Here is a 12,267-nt window from a genome sequence, read left to right as displayed (position 1 = left end):
TTAGAATGATAGGCTAGCACACCTATATGCAATGAACATCCTTTTGGATTGAAAACAGATGTTAGAAAATTGTACTGCTTAAATATCTCTTTTAGAGGATGAGTGGTCAGGGACTATATTACATGACTATACATTCAACAACATATAGAGGGCCTAAGCATGCCCAGTTCTGAGAGCAATGGGAGCCATGGGCACTAAGTATCTCTGAAAAACATGCAATTAGGCTCCTGAGGTGCTATCTTGTGATCCCCTGAAACAAGACATCTCAAATTTTGCATATAGAGGCCCAGATCCTCACAGGTGTATAGGCTCCTAACTCCCATTAAAATCTCTCGAAGTTATCAGTCTATATACCTTTTGAGGATCTGGGCCATAGTCCTTTAACCCTGTAATGTAACCCACTAGCATGGCCCTCTTTTTTTGATCATGCAGAGTCCCAGTTCTCTACATCTTCTGTCCTGAAAGCTTCCTTAGTCTGTTTTAGGTCTCAAGTTTATGCCCTCTTCCATGCTGTCCCTTATGGAATGCATTCCCACTGTGCCCCCAACAGCATCTCTCCTCTTTCAGCTTAGAGCTCACTTTTGAAAAGTCCTCCCAGGCAGATTCCCTTCCCAGCAATGCCTCTGTTAAGGTTACCATATTTGAACATTTAAAAAAGAGGACACATTTAAAAAAGAGGACACGCCACGGGGGGAGAGGGGGGGAATTTGGTCCCACCATCTCCCCTGAGTGCACCGTGTTCCCCCTCGATCCCAGCCCTGCGAAACAGCTGTTTCGCAGCGCATGCACTGGGAGCTAGGGGGGGAAGAGTGATCAACGTTCTCTCTCTCTTGAATGATCCGCTCTTCTTTGGGGAAAAATGATGATGGCAAAATCCCAGACGTTTTTAGATATTTAAAAATTCTGGCAGATGGCAATTTAAGAACCAAAAAGCCACACATGTTTGGGAAAATATGGACGTACAGTAACCCTAGCCTTTGTGTGCCCCCAGTCTGCTGACCCACACCTCATTTGCCTGAATTTGATTGCAAGCTCCTCAGGCAAAGGACCTTGTTATTCTGTGTTCTGCAAAGAAGTGTGGTCAGCTGTGACGCTGTATAAATATGTTGCAGCTCTAGACTCTACATCAGTGGTGGGCAACCTGCAGCCCATATGTGGCCTGTCAAGCTAATCCGCTGTCAGGCTGCAAGATGATGTGTTTACATTGACCGTCTGCAAGCATGTCCACCCGCAGCTTCCACTAGCTACGGTTTGCCATTCCCAGCCAATGGGAGCTGCAGGTTGCCCACCACTGCTCTACATCAATTCAGATCGCTGGTATGCGGGGCTGTGTGGTTGATGGCCTCACAGGTCAGCAGTAGAGAAAATCCATTGTTGTGATGCACACATTGACAGCATTTGAAAAGGGGTTATGGTCACACCTCCTATTTTACCAAGTCCTTCTCTTTTCTTCTCTTGCAGGAACATGCCTTGGGATTATTGGATGAGGAAGAAGTAGAATAAACTTGAGCAGATTCACTCTCCAGGTCTTTTAATAGCCTTGGATAGGCAAAGAGGCTGTAGCTTTACAACAATCCAATGCCAGAGTGATTTTGGAAGGGGAGGGTAGAAAAGGAGAATGCTGGGACTTGAAAGTCCCCAAGGGAAGGAAGTGTGAACACTCTTCTTGAAGCTTTCTGTTAAGGTGGAAATGTTAATCAATGTGTAGGAGAACAAGACTAGCTACTTTTCTCAGGGTGAGCAAACACCTCACTGGCCATAGAGTGCCGCCTCGTGCCTCATGGCTAACATGACTTCAGATGCCTTTTTAAACCTTGTAATGGATGTGTCTTAAGGTTCAAATACCACAGTGTGTAATCCATGCCAAGAAACACCTGAGTGTAACTGAGCTACAGCTGCAAGGCCAGATTTTCATGTGCTCTGAACCCAGCGATGGGGCCATATTTTCCCACAGAGCTCAGCATGTTAAGTTCTGCAAATGCTTTTCGGAAGCTGACCCTTAATGCTATCACCGCACCACTTACAATCACGTTGTCTCCTGCTCATGTGTTACACAGGGCTGTCAACTCTCTCTCCATCTCCCTGTCCAGTTGGACCCCATGAATGAATGCTCCCATTGATTTCAGTAGAAGGGTTTGGGGTTTTTGGGAAGGGAGGGGAAGACTATGAGTTGAGGAAGGCTATTCTTGTCAGACTTTTAGCTCTTTAATTTCATTGTCTTCTCCTCTATATAGACCAACCACTCACCCATTTGTATAGGTATTTTTAATTTGGCCTAGTGCTATTATATTTTCAATTCTCTGGAGCCATATTGTTCTCCTAAGCATTAATTGGACTAGTAGTCCAGAAAATACTAGTAGTGTGAAGGCTACATAATTCCCAGCATTTAACTTGTCTTTTGAAGGGTAAGGAAAATTAGCTTGGAGAAAGAGAGATGCTGCATGTTAAAAAGTAGATGAGAAGAACATCTGATGAAACATTCAGTAACCAGAATTGGAACTTTGACCATTGAGATTGAGCAATACACTTATGCCTCCTGGCACCAATTATTATACTGGAGAGAATAAATTACATTGGTGTGGCATTTAGACTATACACAACTGCTGGTGAAACCATTCCCAATGCTGTTCCATGGTTTGTAGCCCACAGGGCTGCTATTTTTTTAACTGGAAAGAGGAAGAATTTAGAACACGAGCTGAAATTGTAAAATCCTGGAGTTCCATGCATGACTCTCCACAGGCACGGGGTTACACTTCATGAAAAGACTCTACCTTTTTTTCCTGAGTTATCCTTGCATTATATCTCCTCATTCTCTATTCAGTATATTCACAGGAGATGCTGTAAATGTTGAGTGGAGGAAAGAACATACTAACTTCTACAAATCCAATTAATCTGAATTAAAGGCCCAGGAAGAGTTTAAATTCTCCACTAAAATATGCCAGGCTGTGGCCAATAACTAAGACTCAGCAGGAATCAAGTATCTTTCTAATAAATTATTTAATTTAACCTTGACAAGATGGTGTGTAACAAACTCTGGCTCTAGCCTTGGCTACACATGGCCTCAAAGTGACTGGGTGCTTAATTTGACACATCTTAAAGGGACCTGTCAGAGGGTTTTGCCATTTTCTCACAATCAGGCCCTTGCACCTTGTGACATCTCAGATTAGGCACCCTAACTGATTAGCCACTTCTGATAAATTAGGCCATAGCCAGATCACCTAGTATCTGGTGTCTGCTTGACAAACATCCACCCATATTTCCTTCTAGCTTCTGTTTTTTAGGCCCCCCCACCTCACACACACATTCAAAGGAGTCTTTTCAGAAGAGATTAGATTATGCACATCATGTTGTAGTGTATGTCTCCTCTGATGCTGCGGTAAAGCTGGACCATAAATGTCAAGGAAGAGCCATGACCATTTTTAATCAAGAATCATTGAGCCTGTTACAGGGCTAGCCCCTCAGCTGCCATGAATGGGCCATATTTGCCCACATACACCAGTTGAAGATCAGGTCCCTCAGTATTGGATATAACAACTCTGCTGTTTTGGACTGCAAGAGGATGGCCTTTGTTACTCTTATGTGGTCTGGGGGACATTGGTGGTGCACAGTGAGGTATGTTCCTGCCCTGTTATGAACTTGAATCAGGCAATAAGCTGATGGGGTTAAATTCCACATTCAAGCAAGCATGCACAACTCCATCGTGATCAGTGAGGTTATGCTAGAGCTGTATTTGGTCTAGTGTGTGTTTCAGCCAATCAAAGGCCAGTTTGTTATGAAATAAGATGGATTCTGACCAAGGGACACTGTATTTATTTTCCCTGACTTGAATCACAGTCCACCGTTCAGCAGGGTCCAGCCAATGCTGTTTTTAACATGCTGCAAATGGCATAGCACTGCTGGATCCACATCCCTTTTCTGGTGTGGTGCTGCTAGTGTGTTAATTGCTCACCAAGAAGGACAGAGAGATGGAAGTTGGCTTGAATGTAACAGTGAAAATTAGCCATCCAAAAATAAGCAGCTGTTTTTTATTTTGCTTGGTGTTAGTGGGCTGGGATGAGAGGGATTTTTCTCCAGCAGCAGGAGGGGTCAATGCAGAACCTCAGTCAAGTGAGCTGTTTCTTATTTAAATATTCTTTCATTTTTCATACATGGCACAGTTACTCGTCAAGTGCAACCTACTTCTTCAGCAAAGCTCAGTCATAACCGTTGGCCTGAAATGATGGCTTTCATTTGCTGTAGGCTAGTGTGAAAACTTGTGCACCACTCTTGTAATTGCAGTTAATTGCAGTCATTGAAAATCTCATTGCAGGGCCAAACACTAGTTATCCACGATGAATAAAAGAGTACAATAAATCTACTTGTGTTTTTTGGAGTGAGGCAGCTGACAACCACAACCTCTAACCCTCCCTGTACCTGTATTCCACTCTTTATAGAGGGGGGGATCCTTTTGGATCTTACCACTGACATTCTGTACAGGGCTGAGGGGTTTCTATTGCATCCAACTATCCCATGTGGGATGGTTGCTGGTGTGGGTTTAAACCAGAGCAGGATTATGCTACTTATTATAGCAACAAATCCAGCTATAAAATAGGGCTGAGCTCTGAGGTGTTTAAGCCACGTTTAGAAATGAGCACAGCTTTTGCCAGGATGATTTTTGTGTAAAGGGTAATAAACCCATCCTGTAGATTCCCTCAAGGGGGTACATCATCAAATGGCTTCCCAAGCCCTACAGACTAATAACCTGAGCACTTGTGATCACCCCAGGCTAACCCATGTGGCCCGTCTAAGAGGCTATGTGGACTGACCCACCCACCCTCAGCAAATGAAACCTACCATTATCTCCAATCGCTGGAGCCGACATCTCCTAGCTCTGCTTGTTGGGCAGGTGACACACAGGGAAAGTGGACTTAGTTTGCCAACTTACCCACTGTGCTGGATTTTCTACTGCACTGCTGTGCAATCTGTATGCAGGTGCTGGTGCCTGCTCAGTGGCTCTGGTGACTGCTGCACCAGCCTCTAGTCAATAGGAGGTGCTGAAGAGGTACCTCAGAGCAAGCATTTCACCTCTCCATTATGTACCACTATAATTTTCAGGGGGCCTAAGCGTACCCAGTTCTGAGAGCAATGGGAGCCATGGGCACTAAGTATCTCTGAAAAACATGCAATTAGGTTCCTGAAGTGCAATCTATGCAACCTAGGGCTCTGTGCTCCAAAATTTGCTATCTGCATAACATCATGTGATCACACCTCTCCCACCCACCCATCCTTTTCCTTTGTGGGCGGAGAGCTCTCCTCGCGTTGTAGGGGTTGTCAAATCAGCAGGATACAAAAGAGAACTATAAGGAGTTAGTAGGGGAAAGAAACTCAATAGACACCATTGTCTGAAAAGAGAATGTATTGGCTAGACTGAGCTCCTTAAAGAGGCTCATGATCTGGAACAAGTGTTGGGTTAAAAGTTCACAGCTAATTGTAGACAGAGAGAGTGAGAGACAACTTCCTACACCTGCATAAATCCAGCTGTGAGCATTAAGCTGCTTTGTGTAGGTGATGTGCTATATATTGCAATTACATCAAAAGCGCAAAAGGGACCTTATCCTGACTGGGGTTACTGTAATAAAAATATTAAATACTAATCAACCAAAGCTCAAGGGGGAGAGACCGACCAGGTAGCTTTCTGCCACATCTCATGACTTTCTCACAGTGGGCACAAGCTGCAGCCAGAACTGAAGGAATTTCACTACTCCGATCTGGACAGTCACCCATGAAGTGTCTCATTTTCTGTGATGTTTAATGCCCCTAACGTGTGTGAGTGGCAGTATTGATGCTGAAGAAGTGCGGTCCCACTTGACCCAGCACCATCTCCTCTAATGGCCCTGCTATACCTCACCCAGAGGAGTGGTGGGAAATATCACAAATGTTGCTCTGGCTATTTGCATAGCGCACAAAGGGTGGGTATGCTGTTATGAGGAAAAGGCTGGACTGCAAGGGTCTCTAGGTGACTTGAATTTGCCATTGCCCAGCTCCTCTGCTCATACCAAAAACTGCTTCCTCAGCAAGTCTCACCTAGCTTAGAGGCAGCGTGATGAGCCCAGTGGTGAGCTGGAGCTGGTTCACGCGAACCAGTTAAATTTTGAAGCCAGTTTAGAGAACCAGTTGTTAAAGGGGCGGCCATCCCGCCTGAGCTCCCATCCTGTCCGTCCCGCTTGAGCTCTTGGCTGGGGAGGCTCCCCTGAAGAATTTTTACCCACCCAGCAGCACAGCGAGCCTTCGGCGGCACTTCAGCAGCGGGCCCTTTGCCACCGACGGCACCGAGCGACTAATTTGGCAGCGTGTCCTTCACTCACTCCGGTCTTCGGCGGCGGGTCCTTCAGTGCCTCCGTAGACCCGGAATGAGTGAAGGACGTGCCGCCAAATTGCCGCCGAAGGCACTGAGTGACTAAAGGAACCAGTTCTTCAGCTTCTGGCAGCTCATCACTGGATGAGCCCCCATACCAGCAACAGGCTCAACTAGCCCCACCCCTTTGTGTCTGCAACCAATGCCAAGCCTGGAGGCGGAATAAAAGTAGAGAGGCTGGCCCAGTTCAGGGCTGATCGGCCAGGAAGGAAGCTTTGCTTGTAGCAGTTCCCAAGCCTGAAGGAAAAGGCAGGAAGGCCCCATGGGAGAACTAGTGGGCAGCCCAGTATTAAGGTGGGTTTGCTTTTTGTTTTAGAAAATTTTGGGGCTAAGCCCCTCTCCACCTTTTCCGCCCTCCCCCCAGAAAAGGATAGGACTGAAGGCACAACTAGCCCATGGGCTGAAGACCATCTCAGTGGACACTGGAGAGATTTCTCTCCCCATGGTCACGTCCCAGGCCATAAGGGGATGCTGCTCCAGCCACAAGCAGGGCACACAGAGAAGCAGAGTGCGTGAGAAAGCGGATTCTTTTCCTGCTAACTGACTGCCCCCATGGAAAACAAGTGTCGAAAACATCCTGCTCAGCATTAAATGAATTCAGGTGCCCACTGTTCTCTGGCTGTATTTAACATGTGATTAAAAAAAATCCCTGGAGATTTCAAGAAGCTGAGGCCTGGTCTGCACTTAAAACTTAGCGTCACCTAGCTACACCGCTCAGGGCTAGGAAAAATTTCACTCCCCTAGTGCCACAGGTAGGTCAACTTAACCCAAACCCCATCCCCGTGTAGATACCACTAAGTCAATGCAAGAATTCTTCCGTCAATCAAGCTACCACCTCTCTGAGAGGAAGATTATCTACAGCGATGAGAACCCCTTCTGTCGCTGTAGGAAGCATTTATACTAGCGGGCTCGAGTGGCACAGCTGCAGCATTGTAACTGTGCTGCTGTCGTGTAGACACACCCCGAGTCTGGTTGGCTGTGGCTTTTGTCTTTGTTTTTTAGTTAAACTTGGGACATTATGGCTGGGATGAAAGCCCTAGAGCCTGAGGGGGTCTCTGTCCAAAACACAGGGAAAGCAGGGACAGGCTGTGTGTCAGAGGCCATTCTGTCAGCAGCTGGGAGAGCAAAGAACGTGCTATGGGGCAGGGACACGTTAACTTCCCTAGGCATGATCACGTTGCAGTTCTAGAGAGAAGGTGGGGGTGTCCTTGTAAGTACCCTTCTCGATCAGAGCTGCAGGCCCCTAGGAGGAGCCAAATCCAGTCTTTCACCTCAGGGTTGCCAAACCCCAAATTAAAAAAAACATGTTAACGCTCCTCCCATCCCACAAAAATCATGGGATGTTTGTTCTGGTTATTGTTTAAAGTTCGGTTCTTTGTATTTGCCTTCTGGCTCTTGATCCCCTAGGGTGCGCTTGTGGAAAAAAGTGTGGAGTTGTAAGACCCAACCCCTAAGGGCTAGGAACTCTTTTAATGAGAGAGTTGTGATTCTCATCCAACCACAAGACTCCAGGAGCTGGGGGCAAATATTGTGAGACTCATGATAAAATCACAAGAGTTGGTAACACTCACTCCTACTCTGTAGTAAATGTGCTGGAATGTTTTAGGGGTGGTGTAACCATGGAGTTGGGGAGAGGGTTTCATTACTCCAGCCATATTTTTTGAACTACTTATTTAGGAAGTTTTAACAAGTTTCCACATCTTTGCCCTATATGCATCAGAAACAAAACAAGCATTACAACGGTTAGTTTTCATTTAAAGAGACATTGTAGCGAAATATAGTCATCAGATCTTTCCATTTAACGGGGTGTCACCATATTACAGAATAGGCATCATTACAAAACCCATGTCATTTCTAGTGGCTATTAAATTGAGTGAAATTTCTATGCACATTTAAGAGACCAGGTATGTCTATCAATGTTAATATTCAAATAAATTGGACAGGTTGCTGGGCGGGTTTTGGCAGGTGAATGTATTTTGACTACATAAAAGGGAAAAAAAGGTAAGCAAATATCTGTCTATCCACCTTCTGTCTATTTTGCTCGGTCTGCAATTGGTGTGTTAATTTTTCCATAACCACAAGCTCCCATTTTTGGAGAACAATTTCTCAATAGTTGGGCTATTTTTCTTTTTCAAATGAGAGGCTGGCAATAGCCAAGCAACTACTAGGAGATAAGAGATGAATCTCTCGATTTCCTTTTGTGTGACCATTTCCACTAAGAATCCCCAGGAGGATTACCAAGGGAGCATTTGGTAATAAATATCCAACCATTTGTGATCTTTGTTTAGGGATTGTGTCCTTATACTCTCTAATGACTGGAGACATCCATCATATATGCATAAAATCTCCTCTTTCATCACAATTTCTCCATTATTTATCACTATTCCATCTCTCTATATATCTTAATCTGAGTGGTGTGAGGTGCTTTTGGAAATAGTATCTTAAAGACATTTTCTTTTATTGTGCTACAGGCAGAGGTTACTGGTCCTCTTTTCCAAATCAATCCCCATTTCTCTAGGGTAATTTGTCTATCCCATCCTTTTCCTAGTGTGTCATATATAGACAGATATAAATTAGTTGTAATTTTTTTTTGTTTCCTAGCTGACCAGACACAGTTGCTTCTATTGAAGTCATCTTTCTGTCTAAAACAGGTTTTCTAAAAAGTTGAGAAACATTGCACCTGACTTGAAAGTCCTGGTACCAGGGAAGAGTGGGCCAGGTTTAAGTTAGTTTTGATCTCTCAATAAGTTAGAAAGGTTTCTTTACTGAATAGCTGGCCAACCATGTGTATTCCAAGACTGCCCCAATCCTTGAAGCTCCCTGGTTCACGCTTTGCTTAAGAACTGGATTATTTGCAATGGTGTCATCAGTGAGGGAAAAGAACTGATCTTATCTCTAGTTCTATCCCAAACCCACCAAGTAGCCTTTGCTAAAGGATCTGTGTAAACTCCTGAAGGGATGTGATTTTTTTTTTAATTAATCCAAGGCAGCCTAGAAATGTTTACATTATTGAACAAGAAAATCATGGCAAAGACCCAGTGTTTGACCGAGTTAGACCACCCCAATCCATTACCATTTTGAGCTGGCTGGCTTCTCAGAATATTTGAAACAGTACTCCAGCTGTATATAAACAACTATAAAACAAACACACTGCAAACAGGGATTCTGATGCTTCCCAGAGAAGCCCAGGGTTATGAGGCACCTTGCAACCACTTGCCTAAGCATGAGGGAGCCTTGTCTATGCTTGACAAGGGTCAGCTCCCCAGTTCCACCAGCCACAAGCAACACAAGCCCTCCCTTCTCAGCCCAAGTAGGCTCTGCTGTCCCTTTGCAGATTAATGATAGGCACCGTCCAAGAATCGCCCTGGCGTATCCACCATCTGTTCCATGGGACAGCTGCTGTATTCAGAGTCCCTGCTCCTGTATGAAATGTATCCTCTAGCTTCCTAGATAGATCTCAGATCACTGCTCTGCTTAGCATACAGCACTTAGATATCTATTTAACAAAGAACAGAAATGCAAGTGAGAGCAAGTAGAAATGTTGGAAACAAATGGCTACATATAAAATAAAATCCTAACATGCTTTCTAGAGCCTAGACAATTAACAAGATATTCTCATCTCTAATCAGGTATTGCTCACCAGCACTTTTCATCCAGGCAGCCTGTGATCCCTTGATCATGAGACAAGCCATGCTGTCACTTTGTCCCCTAGGTGTTTCCTGGCATTTTTTTGATATACCAGACCAATCCTTTGATCTTGTTCCCTCCTCCTGTAGATTTTGGGCTCTCTTGTCGATTTCGCAGTCTTGACTACCTGGTGGCTCAGTATGCAGACATACTTAACTTGGAAGCCACACAAAACATGACCAGACATAGAGATAAGCATTTACTACTCCCTGCTTGAATGGAACCTGTCCAAGGCACATCACCTCCTGGTGAGCTGCCTTCAACTTCAAAACTTTAAGAACATAATTTTCACTATAGATGCATAACTTCTTTAATATTATCCCTATATACATTTCCCAAAGATTATGATGACCTACTGGCTATCAGTAGAGACCTTACATGCCATCCTTTGGTGAGTTATTGTGCATATGGGGGATCCCTATAAAACTCTTTTTGTCCCACTGTACCTTCTGCCAGTGGCACAAAGAAGTTCCTGGGTCATAGCGATTGCTGACAGGAACATTACTAAAGTCAGCAAAGATCATCTACCAACAGCAGCTCAGACAGGGTGGTGGCTCTTCTAGAGAATAGGGAAGCACTTACCAACGTCTCATGTCCTGGGGTAGCCACCTACATTTCAAGGGCAAAAGACAACTTTATGAAAAGGACTTATTATGCTACATTTGCCTTCAACCTCTTCCTTGTCCCCCAGTGTTTCATTAATGGGATACAAATGTATAGATTTATACCAGTGTAAGATCCTTGTATGATTACTACTGAAATATAGAACATTGTGTGTTCCACATTAACGTTAGCCCTACACTGTAGCAGTGACTGTATATGTGAAGTACTACCCTCTACTGGATGCTATGTGGGAGCAGCTTACCATTGGGAGGTTGTCCAATGGAGGAGCAAAGTAGTAATTATTATAATCGATGATTGCTGAAGTAATAAGGGCTTGTGTATTTGGAGTAGAAAGACCCATGTTTGGTTTCAATTTGTGACCATAAAGATCATGGATCAAACTTTCAAAAGTACCTAAGTGACTTAGGCACCTAATCTCAAAGACTTTCAATGAGATTTAGGCTCCCAAGGTAGCAGACATCCTCGATGGTATTTAGGCACTTAACTCCCATTGATTTAAATGCAGTAAGGCACCTATATGCCATTGAGGTTCTGGGCCTACATCACTTTTAAAAATGAGACTCCACATGGCTAGGGTGAACATCATAGAGGAGAGCTATGAAATAGTTTCCAGCTGCAATGGGATCATCCAGCCATGATCTCCTCTGGATTCTAGCAACTGTACCAACACAGTAGAAAGCTCAGCACCTGTTCGCCATTCTCACCAGTCTTTATGCAGAGTGAGGTCAAGCCTACTTGTCACACAAGCTTTATTTAAGCACAAAGAGCCCCCGTGGACTTGGGAAACGTGTTTTCTTTAAGTGAAAACCGCTTAAAAAAACAAGTTTGGCAACTGGAAATGTGTGTGTGTGCAACCCAAGCACAAGCGTGAAATAATGCCTGTGGTTTTAATTAAGGCAAATGCAAGTCAGGAAAGGCAATATCCCATTATTGCGCAGGGACCATAGTCTTTGTCATGTTGGACGCAGTTTCTGCATTCAGTTAAAGGAGGCAAATTAGGCCCTAGTGCCAGAAGAAAAACCAAACAGAGCCAGTTTCATGGAAATTCAATGGGAGACCGGCAGAATTTATTCTCCCCACAAAAACTTTGGAATACGCAGTGGAAAGACACTTCAGAAATCCATGGAAAGGCTTTGAAGAAGAGTGACTCATGGTCACTTTGAAGATTCAGTTTTCTTCTTTCTTTCCATTTATGAAATGGATTTTAAGAGTCCCACACCCTATTTTGATCTAATTGGGGATCCTCGTTGGTAGGTTTCCCCTTTATCACTACCTCAAAGGCCACAGAGACAACTTTTCCTTGTAGCTTAGAAGTTGGACCATTCAAGAATGACACAAAGCACTACCTAGCTCCCCAAGTGTCCTGTGTCCCTAGCAGTAAGAAGAGTGATTGGGCAATCAGGGGTTGGAACCACATTAAAAATAGACCACAATGGGCCCTAGATCTACCCATGTGGAGTACTATTAGTCAACACGTTTGTTATTGCCCAATACGCAATCCAGTTTGTAGCTAAAGTGCTTAACATGAAAGGAACATAGCTAATTACTTTATGGCCTAGGAT

At 44.3% G+C, this 12,267-nt stretch overlaps 1 protein-coding gene across 4 annotated transcripts in view; it reads left to right on the top strand.

Annotated features, from left to right (window-relative positions):
- The window catches only part of BCL2L14 (BCL2 like 14), a 70,833-nt gene extending 66,476 nt beyond the window's left edge, over window positions 1-4,357 (top strand). For all 4 annotated transcript variants that reach the window (XM_043515098.1, XM_038380810.2, XM_038380827.2 and 1 more), the window contains one exon: window positions 1,462-4,357. In XM_043515098.1, coding sequence (XP_043371033.1) covers window positions 1,462-1,503 — 42 coding nt within the window. In that variant the 3' untranslated portion in view covers window positions 1,504-4,357. The remainder of the gene's footprint in view (window positions 1-1,461) is intronic.
- Window positions 4,358-12,267: the final 7,910 nt, after the last annotated feature.

Source organism: Dermochelys coriacea, chromosome 1 (assembly GCF_009764565.3).
Source record: "Dermochelys coriacea isolate rDerCor1 chromosome 1, rDerCor1.pri.v4, whole genome shotgun sequence".
In the NCBI taxonomy this organism is placed as follows: Eukaryota; Metazoa; Chordata; order Testudines; family Dermochelyidae; genus Dermochelys; species Dermochelys coriacea.
This window is presented reverse-complemented; position numbering and strand designations above follow the sequence as displayed.